The sequence below is a fragment of the Parambassis ranga genome, chromosome 13, assembly GCF_900634625.1.
Source record: "Parambassis ranga chromosome 13, fParRan2.1, whole genome shotgun sequence".
Classification (NCBI taxonomy): Eukaryota; Metazoa; Chordata; class Actinopteri; family Ambassidae; genus Parambassis; species Parambassis ranga.
Window position 1 is genome coordinate 10,511,288 of NC_041033.1, and position 27,167 is coordinate 10,538,454.

At 41.7% G+C, this 27,167-nt stretch overlaps 3 protein-coding genes across 7 annotated transcripts; 2 read left to right on the plus strand and 1 right to left on the minus strand.

Annotated features, from left to right (window-relative positions):
- Positions 1 to 669: 669 nt before the first annotated feature.
- LOC114444739 (transmembrane protein 120A-like) lies at positions 670 to 3,330 on the minus strand. 2 transcript variants are annotated; one of them, XM_028419523.1, is made up of 12 exons: positions 3,188 to 3,330; positions 2,898 to 3,016; positions 2,644 to 2,760; positions 2,489 to 2,548; positions 2,197 to 2,292; positions 2,020 to 2,109; positions 1,857 to 1,922; positions 1,705 to 1,766; positions 1,532 to 1,624; positions 1,349 to 1,413; positions 1,057 to 1,125; positions 670 to 931 (listed from the first exon to the last, which is right to left on the minus strand). In XM_028419523.1, the coding sequence occupies exons 1-12, from the start codon at positions 3,254 to 3,256 to the stop codon at positions 818 to 820; spliced, it is 1,020 nt and encodes a 339-aa protein (XP_028275324.1). In that variant the 5' UTR covers positions 3,257 to 3,330; the 3' UTR covers positions 670 to 817. The 2 variants fall into 2 exon arrangements, with proteins under 2 accessions (XP_028275324.1, XP_028275325.1); XM_028419524.1 differs by lacking the exon at positions 1,857 to 1,922.
- Positions 3,331 to 4,016: 686 nt separating this feature from the next.
- On the plus strand, positions 4,017 to 10,260 carry gdpd1 (glycerophosphodiester phosphodiesterase domain containing 1). 4 transcript variants are annotated; one of them, XM_028419527.1, is made up of 11 exons: positions 4,017 to 4,191; positions 4,751 to 4,900; positions 5,072 to 5,114; positions 5,415 to 5,550; positions 5,899 to 5,944; positions 6,184 to 6,305; positions 6,504 to 6,593; positions 6,921 to 7,054; positions 8,080 to 8,139; positions 8,288 to 8,310; positions 8,963 to 10,260. In XM_028419527.1, exons 2-11 carry the CDS (start codon positions 4,765 to 4,767, stop codon positions 8,983 to 8,985), a joined length of 813 nt encoding a protein of 270 aa, XP_028275328.1. In that variant the 5' UTR covers positions 4,017 to 4,191; positions 4,751 to 4,764; the 3' UTR covers positions 8,986 to 10,260. The 4 variants fall into 4 exon arrangements, with proteins under 4 accessions (XP_028275328.1, XP_028275326.1, XP_028275327.1 ...); XM_028419525.1 differs by lacking the exon at positions 8,288 to 8,310 and adding an exon at positions 8,334 to 8,385; XM_028419526.1 differs by having other exon boundaries at positions 8,288 to 8,385; positions 8,963 to 9,098.
- Positions 10,261 to 11,218: 958 nt separating this feature from the next.
- Positions 11,219 to 20,385, plus strand: LOC114444749 (protein yippee-like 2). Its single transcript, XM_028419541.1, has 5 exons — positions 11,219 to 11,425; positions 16,050 to 16,281; positions 17,082 to 17,125; positions 17,437 to 17,545; positions 20,265 to 20,385. The coding sequence occupies exons 2-5, from the start codon at positions 16,165 to 16,167 to the stop codon at positions 20,328 to 20,330; spliced, it is 336 nt and encodes a 111-aa protein (XP_028275342.1). The 5' UTR covers positions 11,219 to 11,425; positions 16,050 to 16,164; the 3' UTR covers positions 20,331 to 20,385.
- The last annotated feature ends 6,782 nt before the right edge of the window (positions 20,386 to 27,167 follow it).

Below are 27,167 nucleotides of genomic sequence, written 5' to 3' on the forward strand. Positions count from 1 at the left end.
TAAAACGTCTGTGTTATCACAGTTTGTAGTTTGTGGTTTTTGGAGCGGTCCACAGCGTCTGTGCGCACATGTAACCTGCAACGATAAATAACTGTGGAGGTGCAGCAGGCGAAGGGTCATGGTTCTGTCATGTAGTCGGTGGAACACGCTCCACTTATCCTCGACAGATTGAAAGGCAGACTCATCAAGCGTGCCCTCCTCGGCTTGAACACTGTTTATTTTCACAGTGTCAAGGACACACCATAGACAAGGTTTTTTCTGCATGCACCAGAACTGGGGTGGGGAACTTGAGAGAACTACATTATGTGTCCAGTTACACACATGGTAGATTAATACTGAAGACATCAAAACTATGAAGGAACATATATGGGGTTATTGTAACTTCCTGGGTTGGTTTTAAATCAGCAGATGTGCTTTGAGATTAGATAATCTGTGGAATGTCTTGCTTTCCTAATGTGTTTCACATCATCAGTTGTGTTGTGTAGGTAGAGTTGGTTACATAGTAAGTGAACAGTCCCATTCATCTGAATCGACTTGTGATATTTTGAGTTATTCTGTTCTATTGTCTTTGCTGCTGTAACACCCACAAGTACCAAATAAAGGGCTGCATTCAAACATGTTAGAGTGAGAAAAACATATGTATAGAAAAACAGTACTGGTACACAGATATATTTTATTAGGGAAATGTTTTATTAAGACAAGATTTGTAATAATTTAAATATATGTAAGCTCAATTTTTAGTGTCTACCTATTAGTCATAGAGATGGACCTGTGAATCAGCATTTACACATCTTTTTAGGATGACTATATGTTTTCATCACACACTCTTTGGCTTCTGATTCCTGCTCTTAACTTTCTGACGAAGGACTGCAACAGTGGTGACGAAGTTTCCCATGAAGAGAATGAGGAAGCAGAGCCCACACAGCAAGACCTGGCACAAAGAGTAATGCAGGAGTCAGCAAAACTACTACTTTAAAATGTGAATGAATAATGATTAAATATTAAACAAGCATTTAAGTGTTAAACAAGCAGGGGAAGAGTGAAACACACACGGACCTGCCCTTCCTTACAGTCTGGGAGTTGAGCCATTCTGAACAGAGACAAGCTGTTGAACAGCTGCCAGAACTAAAAGACAAAACATGAGGGCTTCATGTAATGGAATGGATGTTACAGTGGCCAAACAGGCAGACACAGAGACACACTAAATGTTAGCTTCTTATCCAGATCACAGAAATCCTGTGTATAATCATGCATCATCAATGATCTCAGCATTTTTCTAAACCATGACAAAGCATGATGGAAATGAAGCCTTCAGGGGAAACTTCTCTGTGTCACAAACTGTACTCACATGGCCAAAAAACAGGAAGGGCAAAAGAAACGTCAGCCCTTTCCACATCCAGGACTGAAATCCCTCTGAAAAAAGAGAGGAAATAGATTTCAGTACGTGCTTGTTACAAACATGGTAATGAAGAGCTCCAAACATGTCTGGCTGAGTTCACATGTGTCCTTGGCATGTTAAAGTCTATCTTACCTACAGTCAGGTCCATGTTGTGTCTTTCTCCGAGGGCCCGCAGTCTGTACAGACAGCCACTCTGATAATAGCACTGCAGGCACTGAACAAAACCTGTCATGATGAAGGAAACACCGTTTTTATTAGGTTAAGAACAAACCATGATGAAAGATTCATGACTGTATTGACTGTACTTTGATACAAGCAGTAGGCGAGGAACTGGTTTCTGAATGTCTTGTACAGTTTCCCATCTGGCCTTGAAAGGAGAAGAATTTCATATTATTACATTATTTAAAAAAAAGAGTTTTCAATCTGCAATTTAGGGTTTTTGGGTTCTTTTACTCACCATGTCAGCATTACACCAGACAAAAAGGCTGATATGTAGTGATGAACAACCCACCACCCTTTGATTCTGTATTATGGGGCACATGGTATTTGACATTAAAATGATGCAATTGAGCAAACATATAGGGAAAAAAATCGAGTCTTTAAAGAAGTGTTGCGCTTACCTGGAGCCGTTGGTGATGAGAATACTTTCCCTGATGGTTAATGTGCAGTAGTACCACACCAGAAGGAAATTGAGGATTGCATCAAGAAATCTAAAGACAAGGGCAAGAGGTGTGTCAGTAAATTAAAGGTTAATCTGTCAGTGACAAAGGTGATTCAGTTATTATGTATCACTGTACCTGTAGCTCACAAAGAAATAGCATATGAAGGAGAACAGCAGCAGGAGGACCGTGAGGTACAGCTTGAACTTCTCGTACTCATCTTTGTAAGCAAATCTGACAATACAGAAACATACTGAACTTAATATAGGGTGTAAGTAATGAAATAGAAGGAACGTATGAGAAAACTTTTGAAAAGGGTGCTTATTGAACTGCTACATCAGCAACTGGACTCAGATTCAGATTCACCTCTCTGACTGAAAGCTAAACATATTTAGCATGAAGCTAATATTCAGTGTGTGTCACTGCTTACTTTGACTGTTTGCTGAGAAGAGTGACATTCACATTCCCAAGAACCAGATTGAGATATAACCTGAGAAATAAAATCGCGACAGTGTTAAAATGTAAAAAATGTTATTTATGACATCATGCTATTTAACTAGAAAATCATTCATTACGAGTCAGCACCCATTTTTCTTGGGAAGGAAAGCTTCCATGTCAGAGAATGCACTGGGTAGCATCTTGATTTTCTCTTTTAGTTCATCCATTGTTCTGGCATCTGCTTCTGATGTTTCTTTGCTGCATCTGAGGAATCACATAAAAGCAAAAAATAGGTTTGTGTGTTGGCTTTGAGTGTAAAGTATGTAACCAGATGCACTGTACTGTATGTGGATTTATAATCTCGAAATCTGTGCAAAGTTGTGGGATTGAGTGGACCTTACTTTTTCACAAGATGGGTCATCTCATGCAGCCTTTTCCTCTGATGGGAAATGGAGAAGGAGCATTTTTTTTGAAGTGTTGAAACTTCATCCAGTTTCTGTAGGTACGTTCGGTGTGTGTCCTTGATGGCAGAGAAGGTTATGTCACTCAACGAGTAATATTAATTGAAAAAACATGTCAAGTCACTTTTTTAAAACAGAAGACATTTTGTAGTTAAAGTAACACAATAAAACACACTGGACATTTGCTTCATGTGAATAACCTGGCACTGTCACAGTTTTTTTTGTCTTACCTGAAGTTGCTGATACTCCTCTTCCAGACTTCTCCACTCCTCTAGAATGTGTGTTATTCCTTGAGCCATTTTGTCCAAACCTTGCACTAGAGCAAAGTGTAGCTGTTTAAAAGAGCTGCTTTAAATGTAACCTGGCTTGGATTGCTGTGTGAAAGAATCTCAAGGGTTGGTGTCACATCTCCTTGTGTAGTTTATTGCACAAAGTGAACTTTGACTGGTGTGAATGTGCAAAATCTCTGGTTATCACAGTATTCATCTATCAATGGCAGAGCTGTGGGCTGTGAGTGGTTATTACTGATCAGAATATAAACAATGTCACGCCACAGATGTTTACATTTGTATCTGTTTGCTATGCTTCACTAAGATCCCTCTTTGCTGGATGTTGCTTTTACCTCTCACTACATTTTGCGTGTTGTTCCATTGTTGCAGATTAGCACCATCTTGTGGTCTAAGTGGTATATAACCATAGTACGTTTGTAAAATTGATTTAAAGCGCAACATTGTCTTATTCACAGAAACGTCAATATAAATGGACAGATGAATTTGCCTTTATGTTGCCACCCAATACCAGATGATCCAAAACAAGCATGTAAGCACCGTGGACAGTAAAAAGTTAATTTTACAATGTATATAATATGTATAGATGTATAATTAATTTTATATAAAAAATTAATTGCTAGTACGTCTGTCGTTGTTTTTAAATGAACATTTTCATAAATAGACACCTTTCTCAACTTGATTCTCAACTCGACTTTTATTTTGAAATTCTGGGAAAGGCCTGTGTCGTCCTCGCTGGGGGCGTGGCTTCGCCTCACGCATGCTCATCAAACTGACAGCGGCCGGTGAGCGTCGTTACAGCTGTGCGCTGCGGAGCTCATAGGATCTGCAGTTTAGAGGGCAGTTCATCCATTTATTTATAAAGAGGAGCCTGCTGCACATATTTAGGACAGCAATAACTCAATACCAGCACAACAAACGAAAGAACAACCATTTGGATGACAGAGGTAAGAATGCATTTAGACTGCTATTTCAGCTAGCCTGTTTAGCTAGCTTGTTTAGCTAGTACTCCATCGTCAGTAAGCTGAACTATTAAGCTCTATTAAACAATCATGGAACAGTAACCCTGCATCTATGCATTGTTAAAAATATATTGTAAAGTAATATGTTAATATAAAGTGAATGTGTTGACACTACACACAGTTTTAACATCTTGAAACTCCATCTGATGGAGGACTGAGCCGACAGTGCAACAATAAACCCTGCTTTTGTTTGTTGGCTTTGTTGACAAATGTATGTATGTGTGAATATTAGTATAAATATGACATTGTTAAAAAGTTTTTCATGGTGTGTACTATTATGCTTTAATTAAATAATAATAACCAGAGTAATCACTAAGCAGTCACCAAGAGTCATTATAGGAGTTGTGCTTTTTGTTAGGCTTAAAATGCAGGTAAAACTAATCTCTTTAGCCAATATACTCAGTATTTATTTGTCTAAACAAAGACAAGCACAGCCAGTGACTGCTTCACTGTTGATGTTATCCGGGTGATGTTTGTTTTGCAGTTGACTGATAAGAGATGTGTGCTGCTGTGTATGTCCTGTCCACGGTAACGGGGTATGTGCTCACCTCTGCCCTGCTGCTGAAATGTCCAACTCTTTTGCACCGGAGGAAGCGAGAGAGGTTCATCAGCAAACACATTTCCCATCGTGGAGGTAATTCAGGGCAGTGTTTTTTCTCAGTGGATTTGTAAACAATATTTAGCAGTTGGTGATTTCTTGACCTCTGTTCATCCTCACTAGGTACCTATTCATGAAATACACCATTCACTCCTCCCACCTCCATTAGGACGTTACATTTTTGTATACTTACTTTTTACAATACAGGGGCAGGTGAAAACCTGGAAAACACCATGGCAGCTTTCAAGCAGTGAGTACAAACCTAAGCTTTCTCTAAGCACACACTAGTGGTTGCACTTGTAACTGTGGACAGTGTCAGCTGAGATGATTTTTTTAACAGTAGAGCCACTGCAGCCACTGAAGTATAAAAATGGGGAAGTAAAATGTTTTTATTGAATATGTGGGCATTGTTTGTCACAAGTTAAGACTCCTATTAACTAACATTTGTCTAAACTGAGTGACCATGTGCCGATGTTAAATAAAAACTTTACTGAAGTCTCTCAGTTAAGGTAATGAATATAGTTTGTGTTTTTTGTGTGGGTTTGTAAAGCGCTGTGGACCTCGGCACAGACATGTTGGAGTTGGACTGCCACCTGACAAAAGATGAACAGGTAGTAGTTTCACATGATGGCGACTTACAGAGGTCCTGTGGAATCAACGCTGACATCTCCAGCATTGCCTACGCTGTAAGTTACTGCTCAGTATTTTTCTTTGCAATCACTTGTGTACACGAGGTAACAGCATTGATGGGTCATGTGCCTTAGTCAGGTGAGCTCTACACCAGCTCAGCTGATGGTTAAAATGTGATTCAGCATGGTGAGTCAGGACATCTGTGTTGGCCAACTGCTTGTAACGTATAATCAAACAAAGGTCTCTGGTTTACTTAGAAGTCTTACACGATTAAACTCCAGTATCTGTGTGAAGGTCAAAGGTCACAAAGTCATCCTTCAGCCTAGTGTCAGAGAAAAGCCTATCAACATTAATCTTGCTTTGACTTATCCAATATCTCATCTATTGGTCTATTGTCCTTGCAGGAGCTCCCTCCTTATCTGTGCAAGCTGGGTGTGACTTTCCAGAGAGGTGAGCATCATACGTCCATATTGTGTTAGATCTCTATCCAGCTTGTCTGTTGTGTGATTTATGTTGATGTGTAAGAACAAATACACAAGTTGCTACTCTATTTAACAATTGATCAATACATCTACAACAATAATAACAAAGATCAGCTGCATCTGGAATACTGCCAGAAAACTGCTTCTGAATTGAAGGTGGGACTCGGACCAACACAGGCCCCCATCATTTTGTCCTTGTTTATGCAGACTGTTACTGCGAGGGAGGAGAGGACAAACACATCCCTCTCCTCAAGGATGTTTTTGAGGCCTTCCCTAATACCCCTGTCAACATTGACATCAAGGTCAACAATGACACACTCATCAAGAAGGTATGTGTGTGTATTTTTAGTACTCTAACCTTCCTTTAAAACAACACTATGGGCTTTCTCTTTTTGTTTACTAAGTTCACAGAGCTTTAGCTCAGATTTTGTTAATGACTTGTATGTGTTGTTAATACAGTTAGTTTAAATTTGTGTGTAAATGTGTTCAGATTTGTTCGTTTTATAATGCCTGTTTGACTCTTGCAGGTCTCTGAGCTGGTTGTTCAGTATAACAGAGAGAATCTGACTGTATGGGGCAACGCCAGCAACCAGATTGTCAAAAAGTGTTACAAAGAGGTACTGTGTCATTTTTCTTTCACCTAGTAAGTCTTTAAATATAGGTGTGATAGGGAGATAGGGGTGCCACTGGCTAACAGAAGAGTGCTAAACCTGTCACCCACAGATCATAGGCAGCACTGTAATTTCAGATGTTTATTAAATAAACTTTGGAGAGTCTGCATATGTCTTCCAATATACCTGACATGTTTTTATTAAAATCTTGTTTGTGATAAAGGTATGAGAAGACATCTCAGGAGTCTGTGAAAAAACAGAGTGACTTATTATTATTACAGGAAACCAAGCTTTAATCTTGTGGTTTTTTTTTTGTTTTTGTTTTTTTTTAAGAATCCTCATATTCCAGTGTTGTTCAGCCTTCCCAGAGTATTACAGCTGTTAGGCCTGTTCTACACTGGCCTCCTGCCCTTTGTTCCCCTCAAAGAGCAGTTCTTGGAGATCCCCATGCCCTCCATTATCACCAAGTAAGTGCACACATACACACATAACTTAAATTTAGCAAATAATGGGGGACACTTTATCCTGCTGCTTGCACAGCACACATTTGTTGGCAAGATGCAACAGTAACATTACACTCCACCAGAGGTGATCAGTACACCACATTTAAACAGCAGCTGGTCAGATGCTGATGTGGGGTTGACAAGTCTTTAAATAGGGCTCAGGCCACTTATGATTACTTAAATTGAGTGGCAGCATTTGATTTCCACCTGTAATGCACCTTAAATGGTGAAACCGTTAAAGTAGTAGACTGACAAAAATGGAACAAGGTCTACTGGGAGGCACAAAACATACACTGTTTTGTATACAATTCAAAGGTTATTGTTTTGTGTCAGCTGGATGTAAACGTTACAGTGGACTGTTTTCCTTTTTCTACTGATTAAATGTTCAGTTGTACTCCCCTCACTTTGTTGACTGTTTGCACTGTGTCCTTTCTGTGTATGTTATCTGGGCACCAGTGTAAAGGTGAATTCACTCACCAGTTAAGTCATTAAATAAAACATTCACACCCCTCGTCTGGAAAGTGTGCGTTAGTGGATCATAAGGATCAAGGTCAGAGAGCAGATTATACATGCCGAACATTCATTAAGGATTAAGTGATTACTTTTATTAGACCCATGCTGTATCAGCCCCAAGACACTCTTATAGCTGCACAGACATAACTCGCATGCTTGTTATGTTAGTAAGGCTTGTTGTATAGATGGATAGATATATAGATATAGATATTTAGATAAATACACAGACTTTATTGATCCTGCGAAGAAAAAGTAATGCTTTCTTGTATTTCTCAGAATGATTTTCAGCAGTCCCCAAAAAGGTGCAGAGGTTGTTATATTCAAGCTGTATTTGCTCAGACTAAATTCATCTGTATATCAACATTTCAGTAGCTTCTAGCAACACTTCTCTACTACTTTTGGCATTAAAAAAAGTCTGCTACATACATGTGTTTGACACTTTAAACGTATTTTTGTTTTTCCGTGTGATATTGCAGACTAAAGGATCCTAACAGATTAACAAGGAGCCAGCGAATCATGACCTGGCTAGCAGACACGTAAGTCACTCATTTATATTTTATATATATTAATTCTAAAAATCCCTCTACCCTTTTTATTTTAATTCCAGAGGGGCTGAATCAGTGGCCGATTATTAATGCAAAGCCATTACAAACTAAACCTCTCTGTTTTTTTTCTTTGCTACAGTTGTGGCTTCTTCCTGCTGATGAGTACGTATATTTTTGTCTTGCAGTTTGTTGATGAGGAAGGCTCTTTTTGAGCATTTAACGGCCAGGGGGATACAGGTAACACTGCTGTTATTCTATTGCACTTCACACAAATGAGGAAAAACAACCACCCACCCACACTTTATCATCCGATAAAAAAACTCCCATTTCAGTCTACATTAAATTATAGCAGGGAGGGGTGCAAAGGGGAGGAAGAGCAGCAGCTAAAGCCCTCCTGGCGCACAACAGAAAAGGCATCATTTATAACCAATATAACTAATAATATAAATTAGACACAGCATAAAATAAGTGACCTAGCAGTGGGTTGCAAAGCTGCAGGTGAATGGGCAGGATGTTTGTGTCAGCAGCCTGTCCAATATTGACATGGGCACCGTTAAGAGAAGCTATGTAGACTTGAAAGTTTGCGAGGGTTAAGCCACTCTAAAGAACTTTCCATGTCATAAAGTATCTATCATCTGTGTCCTGATAGCAGTTCATTGTGGTTGCAGTTACCGGGAAATGTCCCATCTTTCTAACAGGTCAAATATAGACTGAAGTGGCTGTTAATACTGCTGTCAGAGGACAGAAGCATTCTTGTGCAACTCCCTCCATTGTTTATGTACATTAACTGCATGGGTCCTCCTTGTGGTTTCAGGTGTACATTTGGGTGCTGAATGACGAGGAAGACTTCCAGAGGGCGTTTGACTTGGGAGCCACCGGAGTTATGACAGATTTTCCCACCAGGCTTAAAGACTTCATGGACAGGAATGGCATTTCTAAACCCAAGTGACCTGCCAAAATCTACCTCACCCTGCCTCACCAGTGATTATCCTTCAAGCTGACTGACCTGCCAAAGCAGACCCACAACCCCACTGTGCCCACCACTACCCACTTTTACTGCATGCATTCCAGTGTGTTACAATGAGTAGAGCTCTCCTTCATATTTTGCACCCAGCAAGAGTCTGAGCAGCCGGTTATACTTTAACAGTTTAATATAGAAAATGATTATGTTTAAGTTGTGTTTCTTTTGCGCACACACACCTGCACATACAACAGCGACTACTAGTATAACAAACCTACATAATCCACACAGTCTGTGTAATGAAGTCTAAAATATGAGACAAAATGGCCAATGAAATATTGTGTTTGCAAGTCTGTGTCTTGAATTTCATAAACGATTCATAGTGTTTGACTACAAATATTTTTTATAAAAGTTTACTTAGTTTACTTGAGAGCTTTTTTTTAATGCTCTCAAGTGACACTTTGCAGTATTACTGCATCATGGTTCAGTGTGCTTATAAAAAAAACACCAGCAGATGCAGCTTGGGGTTGTAAAGTCCCATTAGGTTGGTTTGTAGAATCAGATTTTCATTTGGCACACGTAATAATACATGAGTGAAATATTTAAATGTGCCAGATTGGCATAAATAACCGACACAAGGGTGCTGCACTTACTTCTAGTTATGTGACAGACTGCAGAATTATAGAAAGTATAGAGATTCAGTTCAGTGGTGCATTGCACTGTAAAAACGATATGTGTTGAATGTATATGTGTTGTTGCTTAATATCTACCTTTTTATTTTTGAATCATATGAAATGACTGAAGTGTTGTTTGTCCATCTATGAGTCTGACATACAAAGTTTGCACAAAGGCTTTCCTCCTGTGGGACTGCAAACAACACCGTTATATTTACATTATATATTTACAAAATAGCTTTGCAGCTGACCTCACAGTGAGGGTCTGTACTGAATGTAGTATTGGTTGACTATACTATCTGGTGTTTTTTTTTTTTTTTCACATCCTAAACAGTATCACAGCTTCTTATATGTCAGCTTGTCGCAGAGCATTTTGGTTAGTTCTGTCAGTGAGGTACATATCAATCTGTTCTTCCCAGAGACTTTTTCTTTGAGACTTGTTCTACCAATCAAATAAAATGTTGGAATTATTTTTGATTACATGTGCTGTTCTGAATCTTTTGCATGCTGAAATTATACCGTTGTGTTTGAATAAATTGTTTTTGTATGGGATCCTGCTATTTGGGTGTATGTATAAAAATGGCTTCATCCCACATGGAATATGATATATCATTTGATTTGCTAAGAGATTAATTAAAAAAATACATTTCTATTAGTTTCAATGAAAACTACATATTTTAAATCAAAGTGTTTTTTTTAGCTTTTTTATTACCATATGTGCCAGTGTGTTGTTTGAAATTTGTAACCACTTGATAATAGCCAGGAGGTGGCGCTGCAGAGTGGAGGGATTTCAGATGTTTTATGCTTAAGCGAAAAAAGTCAATAACACTGGACACAGTGGTCAGGTTTAGCACTTCTTTCATTAAAGTACACTCGACGTCCTGGAGAATTCAGCAAAAAAAAAAACAAAACAAACAAACATACAAAAACAACGCGGACATTATTGGTTACCCATTTTTGTCGTCGACCAATAAACACAGTGTTGCTATGCCGTATCGGCTTCCTGATTGGCTGATACATATGCCATCATTCATTCAGCCTGATTTTTGATTTTATGAAGTCAAGACAGTTGCTGTTTTCCGGAGTGTGTACTAAGACTTTACAATATAATCACACTGCTTGTAATTTTACACACTGTGGTTATGTTTGCATATAGTGTGATTAATATTTAACCGAAAATCAGCGCACTCACACTGAGCATGCGCGTAGCGTGTTTTGGTAATTTTAGTCAAAAAATGTGTTGAAAAGTAAAATTATCAGACTTTTACAAATCGCAACAAAACTTAAAACTGGCTGAAGCAGATGCTAGTGGGATATCTGAGCTTGCTTCAGTAAACAGAGCCGTGTTCAGCGGTGTTCAGCGCGTAACGACTTCACTGCGAAGCCGGAAGTGCGCAGGAGCGACTGCTCTCGCCCCGGCTGTGCGTGTCAGCGCTCTGTGCCTCTTCTAAACTCTGCTGGGCATCATTGCGCGTCAAAACATTGCGTCTCTGCAGGACTTGCCAGGGCCGGAGAGGAGACGAGATTCGCTTTGGGAGGAATGCGAAAGAGGTTTTAGGATTGGCACTGCCACGAGAAAAACGAGGAGGTGCGACATTTTTCAAGCTGCGTGGATATCTGTCTTTTTTCTTCCCTCTCAAAGGTAAAATGATTTCCTCTGCGTTATTTTTTCACTCTGGTGCATTTGTTACGCACTATTTCTGTGTTGTTTCTTGAAGCTTATCGATGGCTTGTCTCAATAGTTCTCAACCATGTAAACTTTAAACATAGGTATATATGTCGTTATACAGAACAATTCACATATAAGGTAAGTTTATGATTTCCTGATGTCATGCAGTATAGATAGTTTTGGATTTCTGGACTGATGTTGTGTGTGCACGGGGATGCTGAAGTCCTCTCTGCAGTGGAGCTAACAGTGTGTAGTGGATGTTGTTATAGGACACATGCTGCTTGTGATGGCAGTCCTGCACGTATATGCGCCATCATCCCTGCCTGTGTGCGCCCGTTAACGGTGCACGTCAGCGCGGTGATCAATGCGGGTTATCGTCTAATAAGCTCACGTGACCAAACACACTGACGACTATCACCTGTAAAAGTAAATGCGGATGCTTTTTTGTCTGTGTGTGTGTGTGTGTGTGTGTGTGTGTGTGTGTGTGTGTGTGTGTGTTTTCAGCATTGCTGAGCTGTGGCATCCCCGCCATCTGTGCGGTGGTGGCTGAAGTTCTGCCCCAGATAAAGTGCGCCACTGCCTGTGACCTGATTCATGCCAATAATCACACACACACACACACACACTGAGGGCATTACTTATTGGTCATAAGAAACCATTAGTCTATTACAGAGTGCAGCCTACAGGTCTGTGACAATAACACCTGCTGGTGGATATGCTGCCTTTATCCCCTCGGAAAGAAAAAAGAAAAAATCAACAAAGAAGTCCACGTGGTCTTCTGAAGAGCAGACACCCTTATCATGTCATAACCTTTCCACTCTGCCACCTATTTCCATTGCAGAGCGCGCCTGCAGATAGTTATTGATCATGTGAGGGGGTCGATACACAGGGATCGAAGATGGGGGGGGGGGTCAGAGAGCTGCAGACTTTGAAAGGTGATCCCTCACAGACAGGACACACAAACAAAATTGTGTGCAGTGGGTTGTGGTTGTTTGTCACGTACAACAACTTCAAGGCTAACTGACCTGAAAACAAACATCAGCCTGTACAGCTGCCTCCCTCCTGCAAGAGAACAAAGACAGTAGAAGAAGAAGCACAGGCAGCAGTAACCACACACACACACAGGAGAAGCAGCAGCATCACTTCATCAGTGAGATTTGATATGAGTGGGGTGTGGAGTTTTTTCCGTCTTCCTCTCAGTGATGTCATGCTGCTGCTGCATGCTGCTGGTGTATCTGAATGGAGAACAGGATGAAAGTACACAAAGTACAAAAGCAGCTGGTGGGCAGTGAGGATGCTGAAGGGACGCACACTGCTTCCTCCCCTTTTTTTCTTTCCCGTAGTCTCTGCCTAACTCCTATTTTCACTGCTCCTTGCTCTCTGTCTTTGCCCTGCTTGCCATCAGTCGCTGCATCAGCAGCGGCAGCATCAGTGGGTTACATAACAAAGGTTTTTGTTTTGATACAAGGGCCCTTTTGGCAGTAGAGACTTGTGGCACGTAGCCTTTTGTGATGACACCCAGAAATGATCAGAATGGACAGCTCCGTGCCCTCGAAGGACCCGCGGTGTGGCAGGACTGATGAATAGACAGAGTGACAGGAGAGAAAAATTAGATATACAAGGAGAGGCACAGATGAAGACGAGACAGAGGCAGCCAGACTGGAAGATAAACTGATTAAAACACGGACCATGAATTTATGCAGGCTGTCTTGGTCCTGACTTGTCAGTTCTGGTAGTATAGGAGCCGTCTGTATCACTGCAACCAGCCCCTTCAGTCATCTGATCATTTATACAATTTGTTTTTTTAGCGCCGAGCAGCAGCAGCAGCGGCTCTTTGCATCAGCGTTTCACACGCGTCAGCATCCTTGTTCCCACAAACAATGTTGCTTTGCAAAATGATTTTCAAGCATGTCCACCCACCAGGATGAGTGTCGTTCTGTTTTGGGAGAGACTGATGGAAATTGTTTCAAAATGTCAAACAGTGTTTACACTGAACAGTTCAAACACTTTACTGTGGTTCTACACAGCTTGTGCCTCTTTTCTGAAATAGTTCTCAGTACTTTCTGTCACATGGAGCCTACAGTTTTCCTTATTGATTTTAAATACTTTGAATTACCTTTATTTTACAATACTGCCTGTAAGACTATGAATGAATGTGGCATGCACGCCTATGGCGATTTCTTCTTTGACCTTTTATTTTCCACAGCATCTAGTTACAAAAAGAATGAATGTACCTCTGCAATGCTGTGGTTGTTTTAAAATGAGGGTGTGTAAGTGGATAGAAATGATTAAGACAAATATGAATGACACCTTCTGTATGTTGTAAATTGACTGGTTGTTTGTTAGCCTGGCCTGCTTCAAAAAAACACCAAACACCAAAACAATACCTGAGACAAGCATCACAACCAAACAGCCAAACCTCATGTGAGAAGCTTGACCGATCAAGCATCAAGAATCTTTATTGTCATTATGCATAGCACAGTGACATTCTGTCTGGTAGCTCTTGGCACACTCAGAAAAACAACGCAGAACGAGGTAAATGTTTACATTCAGAGCCAGTATTATGTTGCTTCATGTTATTTTACACAGATACACACAGAGAGGACTCTACATGGATTATGCATGACCCAACAGAAGATACTATAATCCCACACTGCTGTTGAATATTAGTCCACAAAGACTACGCCAACATGCTGATGATTAACTGCAACCCACAGAGCTCTCCCTGTGTCTCGTGGTTTGGTCCTCTGCGATGGGCAGGGTCACATCCATCCATTATATTTACACTAATTGCAAACACTTTTGTGAAGACTTAAATTTAATGGAATTAAGTCAAAGCTTACATTCTTAGATTAAGCACAATTCTGAGGATTAATTAATCAGCTTCAATCTGGTGTCTTTCTACAAACTTAGCTCATTAATTATAAACATTTAGTTTAGAAAATAGCAAAACAAACAGCCTCAAAGCCTGAGGTGATGTGTAAAACACCTAGTTCACTTGTCTCTAATTAGATAAATGAGTCAGTGTGTTGATCTCAGTGGTTTGGATGCTACATAAACTCTGTCCTGAAATGACTGTGAGGCTAAAACATGCTTTGGGTCAAACATCAGTTTGTGTGTGTGTGTGTGCCAGGGGTCAGCTCTGACAACTGTACTGAGTGTGTCTTTGTGCCCCAATCCCACACTGCTGGCACCAAGTCAGAGGAGAGAAAACAAGGGCACATCTCACTGCCTTATTTATTTATATCCCCCAGTCCATCAGCGCTGGAGCCTTTATCAGTCTCAGCCCGACACCAAAAAAACAATCATATTGCAGAGCAGTAAAGAAACAGCCCCCCCCCCATGTCTCTTTTTCTCTTTCTGTTTGTCCAGAGGCCTCCTGCTCCCAACTCAGTATTTTGTTAGTTTTTCCAAATGGTTCAGTGAAGACAGACAGGAAGGAGACAACATACTGTGAAGATGAAAAAGTCATTAAAAGCTAGTTAGTGAGGTGGCAAAGCACTACCAGCTATAGAAACTGTTGGCTTTATTCAGTTAGAAAGGTCATATATTTTACTACTTAATAAAGCCGACGCTGAAAGAAAAGTGGCCACGTAAACAAAACACTGTTTATTAAGGACCCTTCATGAAAATCTGCACTACTATATTATGTTTGATGGGCTCTGCTTACTTACATTAAGCAATGAAAGCACTCCTGTACAGTCAAAATGCAGTCCCTTCCTCCTGGATGGGCTCCCAGGCCAGCTCACTAATCTTCTCAGTCACCAGGCCACACCAGCAGAAGTATTTTAAGGGCTCGGTCCATTTAGATATCATGGAGTGCGCATTGCACGATCCTCACAGTTGTGCAAGGCTAAGCAGATTATCGCTGCAGCCTCCACAGACTTAAACACAGAGTGCAGGCTGTTGCACTGCTGCTTGTGTGTTCACTGAAAAAGCATCCAGCCAGTGTCAGAGCAGCGTGGTTTGACTGTATGTAAATAGCTAAATAGCAATGACTGGTAACTACTGATTTTCTGTTGTGTGTTACATAAAATGTCAGAAGGTAGAGAAATGCCATATAAAGACATGTTAGTAGCTCTGTGAAAATGTGCTTGTAGCATTGCTAAATGCTATTGTGATGTTTTCCTAATGTTGAAAATTGTCAGCGTGTTAACATGATAGCTTCACTAATTAGCACTGAACAACTGCTGAGACTGATGGTAATGCAATTACACTGGAGTCAGGTCAGAATGCTGCAATTAAGAGGTATTTCCTGTGTCCTTGTCACATGGGTTTAATGCTGCCCCGCCCTTTTAAGAGAGACTAGCAGCAGACCTTGAGTGTTGATTCCAAAGGGTAAATGATCCCAGATTGTGTTAACACCGCTATTTATGTAGCATCCTCCTCTCTGTGTCTGCCCTGCTGGCTGAAACAACCAGAGCCTTTTGTTTTCCAGCTTAAAAACTGAAATGTAGAATCATGTGACTTACCCCACCCCACAGCACAGACTGTAATCCCATCAGCCATTATGCACCTGTGGCTCAGCCTGCAAGGAAACAGCTGTTACACAACCACACTGCCATTACCTGCTTTCCTTTACCCTTCCTGTGCTCAGGTGTTCGCCTCCCGACCCACCGCCCACCACGGCCCTCACCTGTGTGTTGCGGTGCTTCCCTTGTGAGCCGACCTGGGCTGGCAGTCCCTTCTTGCACCGCCCGCCAACTCCGCCCATGGTCAGAATGACGCGCTCCAAGACCTTTCAGGCATACCTGCCGAGCTGCCACCGAACCTACAGCTGCATTCACTGCCGAGCTCACCTGGCCAATCACGATGAGCTCATCTCCAAGGTAACCGGAGGCACCCAGGGCACTGTAGTGACTTGACTCATCTTGCTAGCAGTTGTTTTTTTTTGTTTGTTTTTGTTTACAGGCAGACGTACTTTATTTCACTCTTTATGTCATCCCTGTTTCTTTGGATTCATAACTTAAAACACACAAAAACAAAAGCAGACTGCACACCTGTGTCTGTGTTTGCAACCACCACACTATCGCCTGTGGCTGGATTATGTTATAAGCTGGTTAGTGAATGAGATTACGAATGCACTATCACTTTTTCCATGTGCGAGTATGAAAACATGCTCACCTGTGTACAAAGGCCGTGCGCCTGTTGAAACACAGCTTCACTGAGTAAATCTGTTTATCAAGCTCATCAGTGGAAGCTTTGGTGTTTGTGGCATTTTAAATTAACTTAATTAAAACTTACTGGTAAACATTAGATTGTAATACGCTTTGGAACAATTTTTGCCGTGAGACGGGGGCTACATGCAGCAAAGGCCTGCAGGTTGGAATGAAGCCTGGGCTGCTGCAGTATGGACTAAAACCTCTGTTTGTGGGGCATCAGGTCTACCTGGTATCTCAGCACCACAGATTTTAATATACATTTAACAGGTAAATTACAGCATATATAGACCAAAACCAGATTATGTGGGCTGTAAACATATGTATTTCTGCTAAACCTATGGGGATTGACTCAGGTGAGGAACTGCACTTTTAGTTATTTCCCTGCTGGCTCTATTTTTCTGCAGCTTGGTTTTTAAACTGTATTCTTTTTTCATCCCATTCATCTGATCCTCATCTTGTCTCTACAGTCGTTCCAGGGCAGCCAGGGCAGAGCCTACCTGTTCAACTCTGTGTGAGTATCTATCTAAAACTGTCCTACAGGCTGAACTGATATCAGAAAACCAGTAATGTACCCTGAGTGGTGCTCAGGTTAAGATACATCATGTTCCACATAGGAGATATGTTGTGTTTAAAGCACTACTGTAGACAGCCCGTGTCTCATCGCCAGCTTGAATCGAGTGTGAGAATTAGGTTGTTTAAATCCGTGCTGCTCAGCTTGCTGCCCTCTCAGTCACCCCTCTGTGAGGCAGCACCCAGTACCTCTGCATACACCACACAGAACAACTTTTTTTTTTTTAACTCTTGCGTCTTTTTTCATCTCAGGGTGAACGTTGGATGTGGTCCCGCAGAGGAGAGAGTTCTGCTGACTGGCCTGCATGCTGTAGCAGATATCTACTGTGAGAACTGCAAGACGACCCTGGGCTGGAAATATGTGAGTGTCCTTAGCTGATTCAGACCCTTAGTCCAAGTTTAGGTTGTTATTATAGCCCACTGTATGCCCTAATTTTATTGGTAGCCTGATTATGTTTAGACTCCTCTTAGGTTCAGTGCCGTCGCACAGCTGTGGGCTGAAGTCATTATTAGATAAAGTCATCAAAACAGATGGAGACGAGATAGAGGGGAGGTCTAAATTTATTTTATGTGACTTGATTTCTTTGTGGAATCAACAATAGGGTTTCATTACTGTACTCATACAGCAGACCTACATGTACATTTAGTAAGGTTTAGTAGGTCACACATCAACAGTAGATGTCACTGAAAGCGTAAAAAGCCTCTCTACAGCATGTCAAAACACACGTGCAGCATGTGTTTAGTGCATGCAGGTATTTTCGGTTCACTGTTAGGGTGAACTAAACAGGGTCCACATGCGTTAGCTGTCTTTATATATCAACAGAGCTGAGCATGCAGCTGTCACTGGTGAGCCCTGTCAGTGTGGAAGTGAGAGTTTACACTGTAGGGCACATGACTGTATCCTTGAAGGGTTAACACACACACACCTCCACACACACACATTCACACAGTACCCTTGTTGTTTGACTTCTTAGAAGGCCCCATTTAACCAGAGGCCATTGCCCAACCTCAAACTCTTAACACTCACAGCTCACGTACCTTTAACCCAGCTGCCTTAAAATAGCTGTTTTCCTTACAGTGTCTGGTAAACACCTGGTAAACCAGGTACAGAAGCAGCTACATTTCTCAGTAGCTTCTATTCCAGTCAGGACCACACATGGGCAAGAAAGCAGAGGGCACATGCATGCACATGCACACAGGTGAAGGCCTGCCATTAATACCAGCTGCAACAGTGCAGTTTTTCTGCAGTCGTCAAAGTTCTATTGAGAGGCCTGACCTACTGCACTTCTACACCCAGAAATCTGATAATGTGCCTCTGCAGCTCTGAACCAAAATAGCCAAAGACAAAACAAGGTGCAGACCCTGCACAGTGAGAGAACAGTTGTATCGACCTACTCTGTGACTGTGTGAGTCTTATAATGCATCCATTTGTGCCTTGAATAGTCTCGTTTCCTGAGTTGAGAAGTATTTTTTAACTTCATAGTGTTCATTTTCTTGCAATAATAAAGTATTACATCTCCAAAAAAATCTCCGAACTATAGTGTTAGGTATTCATGAGAGATGGACATTCTGACAAAACATTTGCCAAGGTAGGAGGATGGGTTATTACCTTATTCAAAGTAGGGAAGGAAGTTTCAATGACATCCAAGACCCATTTTGAGCTTTTTCAATGACATTTAATTTTAATGATGCTAATAACATGCCAGGATTTGCACAATGAATGGACAAACACCATAGCAACCTCTCTGCAGATGGAAGTTGGACAGTGGTGGACAGTGGTGTAATAATATGCAAATAGACAAAAATGACTGCAGCTTTCACGGTGTCAGTGCACATGGAAGCCATTTTTCCAGCTGTGTTCAAATGAAGCAGGTCTACACTGATTCAGTTATTGTTACTATCTTGTTAGCATGCTAATGTTTGTTGAATTAGCACAATGTGCACTTAAAGGTAGGGTAGGAGATTTTGAAAACTCAGTGAGAGTCAGCCAGATTTTGAAAGTAAACACACGCCCCTTTCTCTCGGAGCTCACCCCGAAGCCACGCCTCCCAACCAGTCTGTGACTTCGGCCATCATGCACGTACCTCTCTGGTGCGTGCAGAGAGAGTGACAACCAGCCAATACTCCGTGCAGGGGCGCCTCGTAGGATTGGCTGATGTTTTTAGCGTTTTTATAGCTTCCACAGATGATTCATATTCTTCGTTTTAAAGCGAAACTGCCAAACTAATCGGTTGCTATCGGATTGTAAAGAGAAGTTACACTAATTTAACAAAAAGTGCATCAGAATGAAATCTCCTACCCTACCTTTAAGACAGTGTCAGTAGCTTTGCAAGAGTAAGACCTAATCTAAAGTGTTAGTTTTCAGAGAAACTTGCTAACACAGGCTCGGTGGTTGCCACCTGGCTTTCGGTTTTATTGCTTGTTACTCGACTCTCTCTGGCTGACTGTGTATATCGTTGAGCTAGGCTAATGACTGTTGCAGGTATGCCTTTCAAATGATTACCAGTTTACTGGCAGAACACTACAAATATGTGAGGTGAAGGAAAACATGTACACACTGAAGATGTATTTTACTTAACTGAACAACCCTACATAGAGCTAATAAGCCTCAGACTTTGGCTCTGGTGTTTTCTTTTTCTAAATCCCATTCATATTTTCCTGAGGAATTTTGGATTACACATCAGTGGAAATACATGTTACAGCCTGTGGACTTAGAGCTCTCTTGGCTGCTTTGAGGCTCAGACCTGCTGCCATTTAGTTTTGCCAGATTCTCAGTGGTTATAGAGACACATTAGTGCCAGTGAAAGGAATGAGGATCCAGTCTGGTCAGAGATTTGGTTTTGCAGGCTCCTCTGCAGTGTTTAGTGACTGATGGTTATATAACCAGCTTCCACAGAGCCAGGAGCAGAGACAGAGACTGGATTGACTGAGTCAAGGATTTTTATGTGACTGTCCATGCAGGGTGTTTTACGCTACTGCCATATTTTCCTCCATAATCCTATGTTCTGTCAAAATGTTTTTTTTTTTCTTCTGTCCATCATTTAAATTAAACACAGTCTGTCCTGTCCTCTCCCCTGCAGGAACATGCTTTGAGAGCAGTCAGAAGTATAAAGAGGGCAAGTTCATCATCGAGCTGGCCCACATGATCAAGGACAACGGCTGGGACTGAGGGTGACAACTGCCGCAGATGACTGAAGGGAGGGACTGGGTGGAGGGATGGGAGGGAGGGACGGGAGGGGGTTGTGTGTGGTGGGTGAGTGTGTGACTTTGGTTTGGCTGATTTACCATTAACCTCTGTAACTTACTGCCCATCCCTCCCTATGACACCTCTTGATGTACATGCACACAAAACAGTCACACACACATGCACACACATCAAGGTCCCAGACATCCCAGTTTGGCAGAGAGGCAGACAAGGCAGGCTTGTATGCAGCTAGCAGGACTAGGTGACTGGCCAGCAACGGTAGAGAAGACCTCTGTTTTGTTTTTCTTTTTTTAAAGCATGAGACAGTAGCTCTTAAAAAGGTGGCAACAATCCCTTTATGCCTGACAGGAGGCATCTACGCTGTGTGAAGATTTACACCCAAAAGTTAAACAGGTCACTCAGTGGAAATTTAGCCAGAAGGAGGCCTGTTGGCCCAGCTGGACAGGGTTTGTTGGCCTTTGGTAGAAGAGCTGATGGGCATTCACTCTGTCCCCCAGCGTGAAGGAGATGACCTAAGATGATAATAGCAAATCCAGCTGATAAGGGCTATGCCAGCTGGGCCAGTGATGCAGCCTGGCGCCGAGGCTTGGCACGGAGGCCCGAGCACATGGGTGTTAGGTAGTAGCGATGGGGGGGAGGGGATTGGCTGGAGGGATTGCCACACATCAGGCCGGGAAGGGAAGATCCTGATCCAGTTATCCAGTTGTGGCTTTGATGGCGTTTGGCTTGGATCCACTCCATGTCTTGCCACTGATGCAGCTCAGGATGGGCAGGGTGGGTCGAGCGTGAAAGAGATACAGACGGACAGCCACCAGCTTGTCCTAAAACCTTACAGGAATTTGCCCTTGCAGCAGCAAAGCAGCTCTCCTGGGTTTTATTCTTCCTTCGATACATAAAAGTGGTGTAAAGTGATCCGCTGATCCTCCCTGTGTGTGTCTGGTGTCGGCGGATGCGTTGCTGCATCTGCCTCTTGTTACTTGCCCAGATAGAATTACAAAACATAAGCATGTCTCAGGTCAGCAACTTTGGCTGGGATTCCCAAAGGTTTGCGAGCACTATGCGCATCTTTCTGCTGTTGTAGGGCGATGAGCAAAGGTGACGAGGCTCCGCAAACAGAAACACAGCCCCTGCTGCTATGAAACGAGCGGGCAAAAGGAGAATGCAAAGAGGATCAATGATCATGAAAAGTACCACAGAGATGTGTACTTAACATGTAGTTTTACCTGTATAAAAGTTGATACCTATCACTCTTAGGCTCTCTTTCAGTCTGGGATGACTGCTGTTTAACTGCTGTTACCCTGATTTAACAGGACCTACTGGGCAACATTATGAAGCAATGTACTGGAGTGTTTTTTTTTTCTACACGTGATACTGTTTACTAAGTATTCCCCATGCATTATGGCCCTGGGTAATATTTGAGTAAGATTACTGGGAAGCATTGCTCAGGCACGTTAATGCTAACTTTTCTTTGCTAAGGCCAGGATCCTACTTAATGTGCAGGATGTGTTACTATTTTCTGATGGACACATGTTTCTATGAGATGAGAGAATCTCTCACAGCTGGCTCCATCCCATGCAAATGCAACATTAATGCATGCATGATTATAAAAACAAGCTTTCTGACTATTTTTGTGCTTGGTCCTCATCACGTTTTTTGTGAAACGACCATGTTTGTGTGTATTAGAGTTGCAATGAAACCTTGTGCTGTAATATAACATCTAACGTATCTCAGTCCATTTGAGCTGCAAGATCCTTTTACAAGTGGCACAAAAGTGTTTAAATGTGATCCTGGTTTAGAAAAGTCAAATTAGTTGCTCACATATAGATTCCTGCAAACATCGCTCTAGAAAAGCTGCCCCGTGTATGGTGAGCACTTCCCAGTTACAGCCAAACTTAAAACAGCTCTTCAGTAGCTCTCAGCAGCTGACGGAGGCTGCCACAGTAAACCCAGCACAACCAAAGAACCCACCCATCAACAATAAATTGACCAAACAGAAGATTCATTTTGCTTGGGCAAAGTGTTGCAAAACAAGGGGTGTGTGTGTATAGCTGAAAGCCAAGGTTGTGCATAGCCTTTCTCTGTGATATATGTAATGCATTATGATTTTGTAAACAAAAGATCTTAATATATGAATATATTCTATTTACTGTATCCATCAGGAGGATTACCATTCATGTCAACCTCTGTATTACAGACTGTAAATAGTGTTAATGTATTGTGTTTTATCTATGATCCATAAGATGATGAATGAATATGATTTAGGTCATGTCATGCTTTCTCTCTGGTACCCCACATTGGCTGTATGATAACTACTTTTTTACTGAAAATGTTTCAATTTTAATGTCTTTTGTAAATGAGGATGCTGATGTTGACTATATATCATTGGATCTTCATCTAATAAAATGCACCTTGATATCTGTATGGAGTTTAGTCTCTGCTCCCTTTCATGCAGTCATACTAATTTAACAGTGAAGAGAGTGGCTGCCCGACAGTGGTCAAGTGGGCAGATGAAACAGTCAGCTTAATTCAAGAAAAAAAGCAGTTCAAAGAAGTAAGGAGGAGCCAAGTTACAGATGGCCTTTATGGTGGAAGCAAAATCTTGAAGTGATTTGGCAGGGACACAATGGAGCTAGTGGAGAACAGGAGTGATGAGCTTAACAGAGGGGGTTCTGGTGATGAGAAGAGCAGCAGAGTTCTGGACCAGTTTCAGTTTATGGATGGACATCAAGAGAGATCAAAGAGAAGGGCAACAATCGATGCAGGATGTGACCTGGGTGTGAAGGAGAATGATGGCACAGAGGCGGTTAATCTTGTGTAGATTAAAAAAAAATGCTAAGTGACATTGTTGATGTGAGCTTGAAGTCATAAAGCACTAAAATGACACCCACACTCTGTACCTGAGGGGAGGGAAATCTGAGGAGTATATTAACAGAGAAGCTGTTGATGTAATGAGGAGGCAACAAGGAGAATCTTGGTTTTGTCACTGTTTAATTTGAGATAGTTACAAGAGAACCAGGATTTCATTTCCTGTAGACAGTCAGTGAGGGATGTAGGTGGGATGGTGGAAGTAGATTTAGTGGACAGGTAGAGCTGGCTGTCATCTGTATAGCAATGGAAAAACTTAACTTTTAAAATAAGCCCAAGAGGGAGAAGATAGATTAGGTAATGAGGTAATGAGTGGAGATGGCTGGGGTGAACTGAGCTAAAAGATTTAAACCAGTTCAGGGGCGTGTCACTAAATCTAATCAAGGGTGATCTGTCAAGGAGGATGGTGTGAAGGCCACTCAGATGAAGGAGGATGAGGATGGTTAACAGACCAGAGCCAGCTGCTATGAGATCATTTGTGATCTCTTTATTTTTAATCATTAATCTTCACTCAAAGTGTGGTTAAGTCAGTGGAACTCCTGTTTATGGGACTGAAACAAGTGTTGTTTTGAAGAGTTTGAGGTTCAATCTCTAGCAGTCATGTCTAATTAAACTACACACTGATAATAACAGCAATGGTGAGAAAAATGACTCATTCACACTCATCGTGAGGTGAATGTTTGTGTGAACCGAACAGGCATCATCATGGGCACAGAGCCTGCTGCAGCTGAGCAGGGATATCTGCTGGTGACATTTTATTGTCCCCATGGTGACAAGTGAATCATCTGTTACTACAGGTGGGCTGGAACAACAACCACAAGAGAAGCAGCTTCACCTCCACCTGTGATATTCACTTTAAAACATTATGTACCGTGATCATGATGTTTTCTGTGTGTGTGTGTGTGTGTGTGTGTGTGGAGGAGGGTTATGAGTGGGTGGTGGAGTCACACCTGCTAGTCTCACATTAATCAGCTCCTGGTCATGCTTACTTTACTTTTTACTTTTTTTTTTTCCCTCCCGTTTCCCTCCCACACTCCAACACATATATCTTGTTTTTTTAATCTTCCATTGTCAGCCTGTATCCTGTCCTCTCCTCTCCTCCTTCTTTCCTCTGTCCTCCTCTGTGTCTCCCTGTTGTGCTGTTTCCAACGAGCCTCCTGGGCTGATTTCTCTCTCTCTCCCTCTCTCTGTCCGACTTGGCTAGCCCATTCCAAATCTCACTGCAGCAGATGGTGCTGTGTTTGCATTGGGCCAGGTCTCCTAGCAACCCCGTCTCTCTCTCTCTCTCTTTCCTAAACCAAAGCAGTGGAGGAGTTGGTGTCATGCACTGTCTGGGTCTGCCATGCCCACCCCTCCTCTGTCTCCCCGGCTGACCTGACTGCCTCTCGGTTGTTGATGTCTATGTCTCTGTATCTCCCAGATGCAAAAGTAGGGCAACGGCCTGACTGTCTGGATTACTATACATGTGCAATGATTACTTATGGTGTGTAAAACAGGCAACGCAGGACACGGATGTGACCATCCCTCCCGCAGACAAATGTAATTTGTGACCTGGATTTTTACAGATGTTAAGGTTTTTTGGTGTTGTGACGGCAGGTCAAAAGATCACATTCAGGTCAAATCCTACACGTGTATATTTATTTTTAGCAATGGATTTTATTTATCATCCAGTGAGACATGCTGTAGTATGATGTAGGTACAGGCTCTGCAGGGTATGTACATACAATACACACAAGCTGCACTTTACAAAGACAGGAGGGAAAACAAGGCCTACACACATGAACCACAATGCAGCTGTATCTGCACGAGAAGCCGAAATACCATCACTGGTTAATCTCAATTCTCATGTTTTTACTCAACATACAATCATTATGTTGTTTAATTTTAACCTCAGACTAACAAAATCATCAACAATCTAACCCTAACCCAGCACATTTGTTTAGCCTATAGCATTATGACTATGGATGGATTTGATACTGGTACATTGTTGTTTTCAATGGTATGTTTGAAAACGTGCAGCAGTAAAACACCCTAATGACTCCTTCTAGTGTTTCTGTTCCCCTGCTGTGACTGAGCTGACATATTTCCCCTAAACTATCCCCTTATGTTTTCATTGTGGCACCATTTGGTCCTCACAAATACAGACGTTTGTCACCACACTCGCACAGACGTCTCTAAATGGCTCAGAGAGAAATCATCCATCATGCACAGACTCATAAACAGTCACACAAAACCCATGTATATTGCTGAGGGGGGAGAAAAACACACACACACACACAATACAAATGGCAGCTATACAAGCTGTGTTATGATGCTTCTGTTGCTGATTAATCACTTTCATTTACTTCTGCTGCATCACACAGACGACACGAGTACTTAATCTGTCTTTTTTATGTCTGTTGACTGCTAGCACAAAGACCAACAGTTCACTGCTTCACAACTTTTCCTTGTACTTTCACTGAATAAAAGCAGGCCAAGGCTTCATGCGTGGCTGGATGATGTCTGCACCAGCATCTAAAAGCTCCTTTTGTGGTTCTTCCCTGTTTTCGAGGGGAATGTGATGAAAATTCTTTTTAGTGTAATCGACAAATGAAGAAATCTGATGTAAGCCTGAAGCATACTGACTCCACAGTAAAGGAGGAGACACCTCGTGTCCAGCAGTTAAAATGTTTTCACATAAACAGTCTGTGACTGCTCCTGTGTCTTATCTCCATGACGACATCATCAGCTGTTCGCAGGAAACTACAGGCTGGGAAAATGGTTGATTAATGTGGATGAGAGCTGCTCCTCCACTCTGACTGTGCATTGCTGAAACGCTCAACAGATTGTTTGAATCAGAGATCAAAGTCCAGCTCCTGTGTGCTGGGCTCACAGTACAAAGAGAGATATTTTAGAATAGATCTAAAATAGACTGATCCATCCACTGTGATGTTCAGTGTGACCTGCAAATGTTCAATTAAAGTACTTTATTCAACTTCATCTTATGGTTTTACTGTACAAATAATAGTCAAATCTGAAACTTCCAGGTCTCACACTGCTTTTAGGATTGCTAGAAGGGTTAATTACAAATACACAGCAGAAGCAGGCCTACACTATATGATTGTTGTGAAGGATCACAGATTAAAAAACACAAGCCCTGGCTCCCTCATCATGAGTTGTTTGTTCAAATGTTTTTCACCAAGGATGTTTACTCTTATATAAAAACAAATCACATTAAAACAGTGATTTATTAACGTCTCTTCCCACATTTTTTTCACTTAAAGAAAAATATGCTAGTGGCATTTGACAAATTATAAAATGTCCAATATTTTTTTTTATTTTGTTTTTTTTTGTCTAAAAACGTTTTACACAAGAGAAAGGAGCTCAGAGAATAATTTCCATTTAAGTGAACAGTCATGTTGATTTAAAACAGCTGTGTACATGAGGCTGTTCGGCCCCTGTAGGTTTCTCACACTGAGACTTTACTGCTGCTGCCAGGAGACCTGCTACGAGGCTGCTCAGCTCAGGACTGCAGAGACTATAAATAGCTGAGCTCTGCGTTTCTCACAGGCACCACCCACCACATTACCCTTGTGACAGAACAGCAGCTCAGAGCAGAAACACCACACGGTAATGTGTTCAGATGTAACCTGCTCGTCGCTGATTGAAGCCGACTCTGAGTCACAGAGGGGGAAGCAGGACAACAAGTGCTGATGGAGGACCCTTCTGATATGAGTTCAGACAGTTCAACACCCATCAGGACTATTCTGGGTCCAACAAGTTGGAGCCACCACTCACTAACAAGTGATGCCTATTTTTGAATGGACAGCTGCTGTGCACCATATGGAGCCCAAATGTTGATGATATATATATCTGTTACAGGAATGACTGACGATATTAATAAAGTAATCTTGACAGCAGGATGGTGTGTTTG